Source organism: Lemur catta, chromosome 2, assembly GCF_020740605.2.
Source record: "Lemur catta isolate mLemCat1 chromosome 2, mLemCat1.pri, whole genome shotgun sequence".
In the NCBI taxonomy this organism is placed as follows: domain Eukaryota; kingdom Metazoa; phylum Chordata; class Mammalia; order Primates; family Lemuridae; genus Lemur; species Lemur catta.
This window is the reverse complement of record NC_059129.1, coordinates 133,075,428-133,087,572: the sequence shown is the minus strand read 5'-3', so window position 1 is coordinate 133,087,572 and position 12,145 is coordinate 133,075,428. Positions and strand designations below refer to the sequence as shown.

Sequence of the window (12,145 nt, the reverse complement as noted above, 5' to 3'; positions counted from 1 at the left end):
TTGTCATCCTCAGTGGTTCTTCAGTAGGAAGTGCTGTGCTCTGCTAATGGCACTAGTTGATTGTGAAGTTGACTTCAGTTTGGCTGAAGTAGAAGGTCAAAGGGTGAGGATGAGAGGAAAAAAATAGAAACACTCTCTGGGAATTGTTGCTATTCCATCTTGAACAATAATGTGGAAAGAATTAAGCATTAAAAATCACAGAAGGCTTGCTTCAGTATGATAATATTTTTCAAAAGTTCAAAAACAAGCAAAACTAAATAATGTATTGCTTGGAGGTGCATACTATGTAGTAAAACTCTGACAGGCAAGGGAATGACCAGAAAGGAAAACCAAAAAGTGTATTTGTCATCTCAGAGAGACAGAGGGATAATGGGATTGAGGAACATTTTAGTTTTTAAGCCAGGTAGTAGCATCATAGGTGGGTTTTATTTTCATACTTTGTAAGGTAGATACACTGTACATAAATTCTCCTTTTTAAAAATATATCAAATACTTGAACAAAGAAAAAGTAGGGATAAAATTGGGGCTTTGTTTTTTTATTTTTTTATTTTTTGAGGCAGAGTCCCGCTCTGTCACCCTGGCTAGAGTGCCGTGGCATCAGCCTAGCTCACAGCAACCTCAGACTCCTGGGCTCAGGTGATTCTCCTGCCTCAGCCTCCCGAGTAGCTGGGAATACTGGTGCACACCACCACACCCAGTTAATTTTTCTATTTTTAGTAGAGATGGGGGTCTCACTCTTGCTCAGGCTGGTCTTGAACTGCTGACCTTGAGCGATCCTCCCGCCTCGGCCTTCCAGAGTGCTAGGATTACAGGCCTGAGCCGCCGCACCCGGCCTAAAATTGGGACTTTGAAGCCAGATAGAGCTGAGTTCAAATCTCAGCTCTGTTGCTTACTACTATGTAGCCTTGGCAAGTTACTTGTTTAACCTTTTTGGATTTTCTTTACTTGACTTTAAAACAGAAATTTCAGGATTGTTTTAAGAATCAGCAGTAATATATTTGAAGCCCCAAGCACAGTGTTCACACAAAGTATGATTCAGGAATTTATTAACTATTGATATTATTAATATGAGGAATAGCGTAGTTTCAGATTTCTTTTGCTGAGCCTGCAGTTTATAATGTAAATTTAAATGTTTTAGGGAAATCAGCATTGTGGGCTTAGATAGGATATTTAGAGTGGAAAATAAATAATGAAATTGATTTATGTTCTTGTTTATAATTGAGGTGGGAGACCTACCTGATGCAGATATTAAACCTCCAGAAAATGTGCTGTTTGTTTGTAAATTGAATCCTGTGACCACAGATGAGGATCTGGAAATAATATTCTCAAGATTTGGGCCAATAAGAAGGTAATCCCTAGAATTAACAAAGGAGAAATTTGGAAAAACTAGAATTAGTTGATGGTTTTCCGATGATATTAATATATTTTTGGTGAGTCTGTGAATTCTGGGTGAATTTTGTACTGGTGAATTTTTATGGGTGAGTCTTTTGACAGTATGGAACAAAAGTGTATATGTGTGTGTGTACACACACACATAAACACATATGCATAAACAATTGAATGATTGTCCCACTCTCGATACAAACATTTTTACTTTAAAACAGGAAATGAGTGGAACAATTTAAGTCTGCTTCTATGATATTCTCAACAACCTTCTTTAATATTTAATATATTTGTCTCAATTAATTCCCAGAATTATCAGCAATCTATGTCAAAATTAATTTAAATCTAAATTTTCCAAAATTTTTCTTTTGGTTAATTTTCCCTACATTATTAACGCAAAAATCTGTGAAGCTAGTATTTCTGTGAGAAAGAGGTCTGTTTTGTAATTGATAAAATATTATGTTTAGGATTTCCTTTTATGTTTTTAAAATGAGACTTATACATGGGGAAAGGGACAAACCAGGTGCTTTTCAATTCCAGCTTATTAGCCCTTCACTTGGTTATTTTGATAGGTTAGTTCTGTGTAATAGTTATACTTACAGTGTTAAATTTGAGCTTGGCTTATGTTAAAATTCAAAATCCAAAACATAAACTTACTAAATATTTACATGTTATGAATGTGCATGCATTATTCTACAGTAGCATTAGATATTCTATAATTCATCTATATTTGGCCTAGAAATGCATTATGATTTTAAAAATTGTTTAGCAGTTTACTTTTGCCAAAGGATAATTAAATATTTCTATTCTTCAGTGCTTAGGGATTGTAGGACTATAGGCCTACATAGAGCATTTAGAGTAGAATTTATATAATTTAGTTGCCAGGCTGATGAGCTGTTTTTAGAAAAGAATTGTTATTGAAAAAATTAGGAGAAATGTTCTAAATTTAACTTTGCCTTGTGATAACTGGCTTATTTTGTTCTTCAGTTTTGAGTGAGAGTGAATGCTTTCTTCTTCTTTTTTTTAATCACTTTTAAAAACTTTTTTTCAGTTGTGAAGTTATCCGAGATTGGAAGACAGGAGAGTCCCTCTGTTATGCTTTTATTGAATTTGAAAAGGTATGTTTTAATACATATATATTAAGTTTGGAATTTATTTTTTTTTTATGTGACATTAAAATGTGAAAAATACAGAACTTTTTCTGGTTTCTAGAATTACCCTTTAGGCACCTAAGAAAATTAACTTCATTATATTCAAATAGGGAATAAATTCAGCATCTGGGTTTTTTTTTTTTTTTTGAGACAGTGTCTCTCTGTTGCTGGGGCTAGAGTGCTGTGGCATCAGCCTAGCTCACAGCAACCTCAAATTCCTGGGCTCAAGCGATCCTCCTGTCTCAGCCTCCTGGGTAGCTGGGACTACAGGCACGTGCCACCATGCCCAGCTAATTTTTTCTATATTTAGTTGTTTGGCTAATTTCTTTCTATTTTTAGTAGAGACGAAGTCTCGCTCTTGCTCAGGCTGGTCTCGAACTCCTAAGCTCAAGCAGTCCTCCCGCCTCTGCCTCCCAGAGTGCTAGGATTACAGGTGTGAGCCACCGCACCCAGCCAGCATCTGTTGATGTTAATGTATATACCTTTACTTTAGGTTCAGGTACAGTGTGCATGAATGTATGTTTAGAACTTTTCAAGTTTTATGTAAAGTCCTTCACAGACTCTTCATGATTTTTCAGTGTTACTTAAGTGAAGACATAATTGAATAATAGAAAGTGAACTGAACTGGGTGTTAAGATCTAGGCATTAATGCAAGCTCTGTCACTAGCCAGATATTGTATTAGGTTATTAAAGTATGAAATGTCCAATTTCTTTAAGTATTAAGTTTGACAGGTGATATCTCTGACATTTCAGTTCGATGCTTCTTGTTTTATTTTTATTGTGAAGATACATTCTCAGTGTTTGAAACACATGCTTTGGCTTGTGATTATCTTTCAAAATTTTTTTTTTAGAGCTATTTTTGTGAAACCATGGCTAAGTCAAAAATTCATGTTAGTTTCGAATATAAGTTCCATCGTGGAACTAATGCAGTATAGATAGCTCGAAATATCAACGAAGTGTTTGGGAAGGATGTGGCTGATGAACACACAGTATATCAGTGGTTTGAGAAATTCTGTTCTGGAGATTTTAATCTTGAAAATGAGCCACATGGGTGACCTGAGACCAAGGTGGATAATGAGCTGAAAGCTGTAGTGGAATTGAATCCATCTCAACCTACGTGTGAATTAGCAGCAAGTTTGATATTTCTATTCCAACAATATTGGACCATTTGAAACAAATCAGCAAGATAAAGAAAGAAGCTGGATAGATGGATTCTACATGAATTAAAGGAGCGTCAGAAGAGAAATCATCTTGAAGCTTACCTTTCTTTGCAGTCACAACATAAAGGCAAATATTTCTATACCATGTTGTTACATGTGATGAGAAATGGATTCTTTTTGATAATCACAAGTGTTTGTCACAATGGTTGGATAAAGATGAAGTGCCAAAACAACAGTCCCAAACCGGATATTCATCAAAAAATGTTAATGGTGTCTGGTGGTCCAGTGCTGGTATTATCCACTATAGTTTCATGAAACCTGGTCAGTCGATTACAACGGATGGATGCTTGTGATTCAGCTGCCAAGACTGATCAACAGAAACAGGCCAATCCTCTTGCAAGACAATGCTTGACTACACGTAGCACAAACAGCACTGCTCAAACTACAGAGGCTGGACTTGGAAACTTTCTGTCATCCCCAGTATTCACCAGACCTTGCACCAACTGACTACCACTTCTTTCCAGGAAAAATATTCAATTCTCAACAAGCTGTGGAAAATGCCTTTCATGATTTCATCTCTACTCTCCAGGCTGCTTCGGTGCTGGCATAAACAGGCTAGCGTTAAGATGCCAAAACTGTGTCTATAGTTCAGGCACATACTTTGATTAATTGTATTGCTTCTTGTTTGAGATATAATAAACTATACTTTTGATTCAAAATTGGATATTTCATGTTTAATGACCTGATATGATATTTGACAGGTTATTTAACCCTTTTTTACCTTCCTTTTAAATAAAACTTGGATAGTGGATTAGATGGTCCCTTCTAGATCTATAATGAGATGATAGCTTATGTTGTTCAGATATGTACTTTAAACCAGGCATTATGTTACTTTTCTTGCATTTAATCCTCACAAGTCTGTAAGATAGATACTATCCTCCTTTTACAAAGAAGTAAACCGAGACACATAGTGATAATACGACTTGTTCAAAATCACACACTTAGTGAATATCATAGCTGGGATTTGAACTTAGGTATATCTCGAACTGTTCCTGTTGAGTTTAGCTGCTGTGCTATGCTATTTCTTTATGTAGCTTGGACTAATGTGTATTCACTAGTAGCTCATTGTAAGTTAGAGTTATTCCAAAGCATTTATTGAGCACCTTCTATGTTTCAGGCACTGCAGTAAAGCCTAGAGTTATAAGATGAATAATGAAGGGTTGAGTAAGACAGACACATAATAAATTTACCTAGACACGGTGTCAGATATAATAGAAATGATACATACAAGGTACCTTGGTGCCAGCAGAAAGAGGATCTTTACCTTTGGTTTGCTATGAAAAAATTTTTGTAGACCTGACACTGCCATTCTATCATTGACACCATAGGATATATTATTTATTTGCCTGACTTCTGCCACTTCTGGCCCCCCATGCCCTGCTTTTTGGTTTGTAAGAATTCTTTATATTTTTAGATGTGAGCTCTTTTTTGGTTTTATGTGATACAGATATCTTCTGCTCTATGGATTGTCTTTTTTTTTTTTTTTTTCTTTTTTTTAAGAGATGGGGTTTGCTATGTTGCCCAGGCTGGACTCAAACTCCTGGGCTCAGGTGATCCTCTCACCTCATCCTCTTGAGTAGCTGGAACTGTAGACGTGCCTTTTCCCTTTCTTAATGGTGTCTTTTGATAAACAGAAATTTCTAATTTTAATTTAGTTTATCAATATTTTTCTTCCTTTTTATGGCCTATTTAAAAAATCTTTGCTTATTCCAAAGTCATGAAGATATTCTTCTTTTTTTTGGGGGGGGGGGGGCGGGGGGACAAAGTCTCACTCTGTTGCCCAGGCTAGAGTGCCATGTGTCAGCCTAGCTCACAGCAACCTCAAACTCCTGGGCACAACCAATTCTTTTGTATCAGCCTCCTGAGTGGCTAGGACTACAGGCATGTGCCACCATGCCCAGCTAATTTTTTCAATATATTTTTAGTTGTCCAGCTAATTTCTTTCTATTTTTAGTAGAGACAGGGTCTCACTCTTGCTCAGGCTGGTCTCAAACTCCTGACCTTGAGCGATCCTCCCACCTCGGCCTCCCAGAGTGCTAGGAGTCGAGGTGTGAGCCACTGTGCCCAGCCTGAAGATATTCTTCTATGCTATTTTTAGAAGCTTTGTGAAATTGTTTCTCACTCAAATCTACAATTTGATTTTTGTGTGTGTATTTTATGTTAAGTTGTATTTTTCTTGCGTTGAGTAGCCAAGTGACCCAGCACCATTTATTGAAAAGGTTGTACTATCTCCACAGCTGTGCAGTGCCACTTGTGTTATAAATCAGGTATCTATATATGTGTAAAATCTGTTTCTGGATGTTGTGCTATTGCACTGGCTTATTTGCTATTCTTGTACCACTGTTACATCATGTTAATCACTATAGGTTTATAATGTCTTAATATCTTGTAGTGTGAGTCCTCCAACTTTGTTCTTGAAAATTGTCTTGGGTATTTTTGTCTTTTGCATTTCCATATGTATATTTTTGAATCAGTTTCTCAATTTTATAAAGATTTTAATCACTATAGGTTTATAATGTCTTAATATCTTGTAGTGTGAGTCCTCCAACTTTGTTCTTGAAAATTGTCTTGGGTATTTTTGTGTTTTGCATTTCCATATATATATCTTTGAATCAGTTTCTCAGTTTTATAAAGATTTCTTTATAAATAAACTATTATTTAGATATAAGTAAATTGAGTATTTGCAAATACTTTCCACCTGAAAAAATGATCTGAGAACTTTCTCTTTGGGGAATTGGCATGGTGATGGAATTACACCTGTGTAAATAATCAAATTCATCATATACACATTGATTGCCTACTGTGTGCCAGATGATGTTCTAAATGATGTAGATTAATAAAACTTTGTATCTTCATAGAGTTTATAATCCACTTAATCCTTGACCCATGGTAAATAATAAATATGATTATAACTAGTTCCTTTACCTGCTTCTCTTTGAATTGTATCTAGTAAGTTGTGAGTAAACTAAGGAATATATTTCCAGAAATGAAGAAGAAAATTCATCAGTGCTGGGTTGAAATGTGTCTAGTCTTCAGATGTAAGAAACAGAGATTTAGAGTTTGTGAAATTACTGACAGGAAGAGTTCTTGAATAGCACAGACCTTGGTATTACAGATCCACATCGTATTATCCAAAACTCTTGGAAATAGCTGGGCTTCCAAATTTAGAATTTTTCAGAATATAGAAAGGTAATATTATATGTATGCATACACAGACGTGCATATTACATCTATGCATTGTGTAATACCCTTCTAGGTCATCAATCACAAAATTATTTCTGCTGTGAAATGAATGAATATTCATACTAAGTGAAAAAAATAAGGTCATAGCCTACCATTAGGTCAAGTATTGCTGCCAAATTAATTTAACACCAAATTTATGAAAACAACTTTCACTTTTCAGGATGTTTTTGGATTTTGAGTAAAAAGAATTATATATAACATTATCAGTAAGTTTATGTATGTCCATTGTGATCAGCCTGTCGTGAAATCTTCACTCTGACTCTTGCCAACTCTGTGACTTTTGACAACTTCTGTACCTCTCTAAACTTTTGTTTTTCTCATTGAGAAAATGGGATAATACCAGGTAGTACCCATGGGTTTGTTAACAGAGTTAATTGAGGTAATAGATACAGAGCATTTAAAGCAGCAACTGGTGTGTAATAAGTATTCAAATATTAATTTTAGTAACAACAAACCTTTTGTGTTTTCAGTATCCTAGCTACAGAAACCTTTTCTGTAAAGATTTATACTTGAGATTTTATAATTACTTTCAGGAAGAAGATTGTGAGAAAGCATTCTTCAAAATGGACAATGTACTTATAGATGACAGAAGAATACACGTGGATTTTAGCCAGTCTGTTGCAAAGGTTAAATGGAAAGGAAAAGGTATGTTGTTTTATCTTCCTTTGTTTCTGTTCTGCTTTGCATGCTTGTATATATAGCCTTTGACTTGGTGCTGTTAATTAGGAGAAATATTAATTGATGTAATTCCTGCCATTTGTGATTTTACAAAGCTGCTATCTAGATAGAGTCTGAGGTAGAGTGTATGTGTGTCTCTGTGTGTATTTTAAACTGATGAAAAATATATTTTCTACGTTTGTATTATAGTTATCCAGTGCAGACATTATGTGTTTCCAAACTTGTTATTATGACTTTATGGTGGTTTGATTCTCTTAGATGCAAAACTTAAAAAAAGTTTTTTTAGGTTTATTTTAGCTGTCATATGATACAAAATTGAAAAGATCCATATCAGTATATAAAATGCCAATTTATTCATTTCAGTGGCTGCTCAGTGTTCTATTGAATGTATATGTCATAATTTATTGAACTAGTCCTATTATAATGGACATTCAGGTGTTTCTGATTTTTACTCTTCTATGTACTATCCATGTACATATGACATTTCACACATATGCATACATATATGTCAAACAAATTCCTGGTAGCATGCCAGACTTAAAGTTGGGTCTCTTGTATGCTGAAATAATACGAATTTTTGATTTTTGGTGCAGTGTTTTTAAAAGATTTTACTTTGGGCTGAGCATGGTGGCTCATGCCTATTATCCCAGCACTTTGGGAGGCTGAGGCAGGATTGTTTGAGGCCAGGAGTTCAACACCAGTTTGGGCAACATAGTGAGAACCTGTCTCTATAAAAAAATTTTAAAAAATTAGCCAGGCATAGTGGTGTGTGCCTGTAGTCCTAGTTCCTCCTGGCTGAGGCAGGAGGATCACTAGAGCCTAGGAGTTTGAGGTTACAGTGATCTATGGTTGTACCACTACCCTCCAGCCTGGGCAACAGAATGAGACCTTGTCTCCAGAAAAATAAAAAAGGTTTCACTTTGGTGGTTATTCACAGGTAATAGTAAATTTTACTAGGAGCTTTAGGATTACTTTCTTTTTCTATAACACTTTTCTAAATTACCCAGGGTTGGTAGCACATGCCTATAGTCCTAGTTGTCAGGAGGCTAAGGTGGGGAGGATTGCTCAAGCCGAGGAGTTGAAAGGCTGCAGCGAGCTATGATTGCATCATGCATTCCAGCCTGGGCAACAGAGTGATAACCCTCTTTAAAAAAAAAAAAAAATTATAACACTTGGTTGTTATTAATAAGAAAGAAATAGAGAGCACTATTTAGTAGTGAAGTGTTGAATTGTTTGGTAGATTGTATTACCTTATGGAGTTTAGACAAGGGAGAAATTATTAATAGCTGGTGTAGGCAAGGAAGGCCCAGTGGAAGTTGTGATCTCTGTGATGGGAGAGAGAGTGACTTGGATTGGGGTTCCACGTACTATTGGTCTCTTCATGAAACCTTCCCTACTACTAAGACACATGACTAGCTCTTAATAGTACTGTTTTGAGTGATTTGTGAAAACTAAATTGAAGTACTAAGATGTGTTTTTCACATGTGATAATTGCAGCTTTCTGAACAAAAGATTCAAATAAGTACATTCAAGAACTATTGGTGAGTGGCTGGCATAATGCACTGTCGTTCTGGTCCAGTAGTGCAGCCAGGTGGCTCTTACGTGGGGCTTTGTCCTCCAAAGAGCTAATTTAATAGTGTCATTTTGGAAATGTATGAAACAAGTATTATTATAATTCCTCATTATGGCTAAGGAATTTGAGGCATAATGTTTTGACAGGATTTACCCAGAGTCATATACACTGATGATTTAGGCTCTAAATCTAGTTTGGTTTTTTCTCTCAGTCCTGCCTTCTTCCCAACTCATCCATCCCCTGAAGAAATGATACTACTTTCCTAAGTTTTTCAATATAGTTTACTTACAAGTTGGCTTTTAAGTGAATTTCTTTGTTTTTTTTTTTCCTAAAATGTCACATAGGAGAGATGCTTTGATTCTGTGTATGCCATCATAAACATAGTTTATTGTTAATTTTGTGAAAACTATATATATTATTAATATTTTAAAAATAAAATGTATATTATGTATCATTCACAGTGCTAAGTGTTTTCCCTTATAGTCTAATGATTCTGTCAGCTCTGAAATGTTGGTATTGTTTCCAATTTATAAATGAAGAGAATGAATTTCAGAGAAGTGAAGTGTCTTACCGAGGACTCTCCCACTAGAGTCAAGGTTTAAATCTAGAACCTTTCACTTTAATGTTGCCCTTTCTATTATACCACAACTACCTCATCCATAGTGAAACTCCTAATGGCAGGCACATGACAAATAATTTTGCAATGATAAAATGATGCCTGTTTGTTACTGTTATTAGTTATTTTAACTCTTGCAATAGTCTGTTTCATATTTATATGAAAAATTGCCTGCTGGCTATTTTTGTTTCCAGAGTGTTCAGAATTACCAAGTAGATTCATCTTGTCTTTGATATTTACACCCCTTTTTCATTCTTAGTTCCCTCGTCCTTTAAAACCTTGACAATCAAAGAGTATACAGGATTCATAATCAAAACATCTCTCTGTGTTCCTCCAGTTTGCTTTGCTTGTACGTTTAACCTTAGATCCTTCTGTAGGAAGCTTTCCAGAGAGGCAGGTTAGTCAGCAGGTGTGGGACATGGATAGGAACTGAATCCTCATCTGGTAGCAGACTAGGCTTGAGCAGAGAGACTACATAAATGCTCTTTCTTTCTGGTCCTGCCGCTGTAGACTAGTCAGGATGTAACAGTAGGTCCTGTTTTCCCAAGGAGATTTTTGGCACTTGCGAGGAATAAAAGTGCCCCTAAGCCAGAATTTCAAGGCAGAGTGTGTGTTTTCTCTTTGGTACTTTCACTAATCCTCTCCTCTCACACCTCTTTAGGGAACTTCTACACATATCTTGCTGTCTCCTGTCTGCTTAGTGCTTTGTTGCGATTTGACGGCATAGTATCTCTTTTGTCAGATCATTAAAGGTTTTTTCAAGCCTTACTTCTTCCAAACTTGTTAAATCTTTCAGATCTTAAACTCGGGTCCCAAATCCTCAATCTTCCATTGAACTTAATGTTCTCATGGACTCAATGGCTCTACTTAAATACTACATTATTTGTGTGTAATTTATTTGAAAGTTTGATGATGTAATATTCACATATTTCATTAGGTGGCAGCATATGACTGCCTAGATGGAGATCTGATTTCAGTTAAATTAGTGGTGGAGATTGAATTACTATGATTCTTTTGTTCACTTCTCACCCTTTTTCTGTGTCCCAATATGTTACCATTTGTAATAACTCTTATACCTTTTATGAAATAATTATTGTTTCTGATTAATTAGGTCATTTTTCATACTAAGCTCTTTTTTTCTTTTCTTAATATACAGGTGGGAAATACACTAAGAGTGATTTCAAGGAGTATGAAAAGGAACAGGATAAACCATCTAATTTGGTTCTGAAAGACAAAGTAAAGCCCAAACAGGAGTATCCTTAAAAAGAATCAGTTAGTCAATATGTATTGACCATGCACTATGTGTCTAGTACTGTGTGATGTGTTACAGAAAGTCACGAAGGCTATAGAAGACAAGGTTCCTAAATCCAAGTTGTTTGTGAAGTAATAACTTAGTTTATCGTTACCTCTTTTCAATAGCTTGTCATTATTTCTTTTCAAGGTCTTACTCTTTTTCATTATACTCTAATGTATGGAGAAAGTTAGTGTTGAAAGAAATAAGCCTAATTCTTTTACCTTCCTACTCTTAGGTTAAATGCTTACCATATTCTCAGAAGATCTTTGGGTAAGAATTGTTATTGTTGCTAAGCTAAATCCGGTTTACTAGCTTATTCTTTTGTAATATATTTAACTTCCTTATCTGGATAACAAAATCCTGTAGTTCTCTGTTACAAGATTAGATTACTTTTTGCACGGTACATTGTCGTTTCATAAACACATACTGAGCTTCTACTGAATGCAAGAGTTGACTTTTATGGTATTAAAAGGAAGTCCATTGACTTGACCATTTAACTCAGATTCTTCCAAGTTTTAGGTTGAGACAAGTAAAAAGCAATGAAACATACTGTTTCTATTATGTCATTTTAATTTGTTCACTGATTTTTCCTGTTATAAATCTATCACTCCACACTTTGCAAAGGTGATTTCTTTTGTGATTCTTTCTGGTGAATGGTGTCTTTGTTTACTAGTTTCTGTTGGTATTTCAGGGTTTTTTTCCTCCATGCTATATAGACATTTCTTTTCCAAGTGTTCATCAAAGAAAGATGAAAATCAGATTGAACTGTTGTATATTCATGTTTTAAGATGTGTTGACTGTGCAATGCCTAAAGTATTGTGAAGTGTCAGAGCTGGATAAAGTCTGAAGGGTACTGACAAAATCAGCATGAGGAGAGGCTTTCACATTCAGACAGACCAAACAAGAGCTGAGATTTGGTCCAAAAAGATCAACTTTAGAGAACGTATGATTGAAAGCTCAAAATCATAAAAGGTATGGATGGAATAC

The 12,145-nt window shown here is 35.4% G+C and overlaps 1 protein-coding gene across 2 annotated transcripts in view; it reads left to right on the top strand.

The window, feature by feature from the left end:
- PPIL4 (peptidylprolyl isomerase like 4) overlaps positions 1-12,145 on the top strand; it is a 36,331-nt gene that overhangs the window by 14,292 nt on the left and 9,894 nt on the right. For both annotated transcript variants that reach the window (XM_045544556.1, XM_045544555.1), the window contains exons 8-11: positions 1,224-1,348; positions 2,435-2,501; positions 7,531-7,642; positions 11,021-11,117. In XM_045544556.1, coding sequence (XP_045400512.1) covers positions 1,224-1,348; positions 2,435-2,501; positions 7,531-7,642; positions 11,021-11,117 — 401 coding nt within the window. The remainder of the gene's footprint in view (positions 1-1,223; positions 1,349-2,434; positions 2,502-7,530; positions 7,643-11,020; positions 11,118-12,145) is intronic.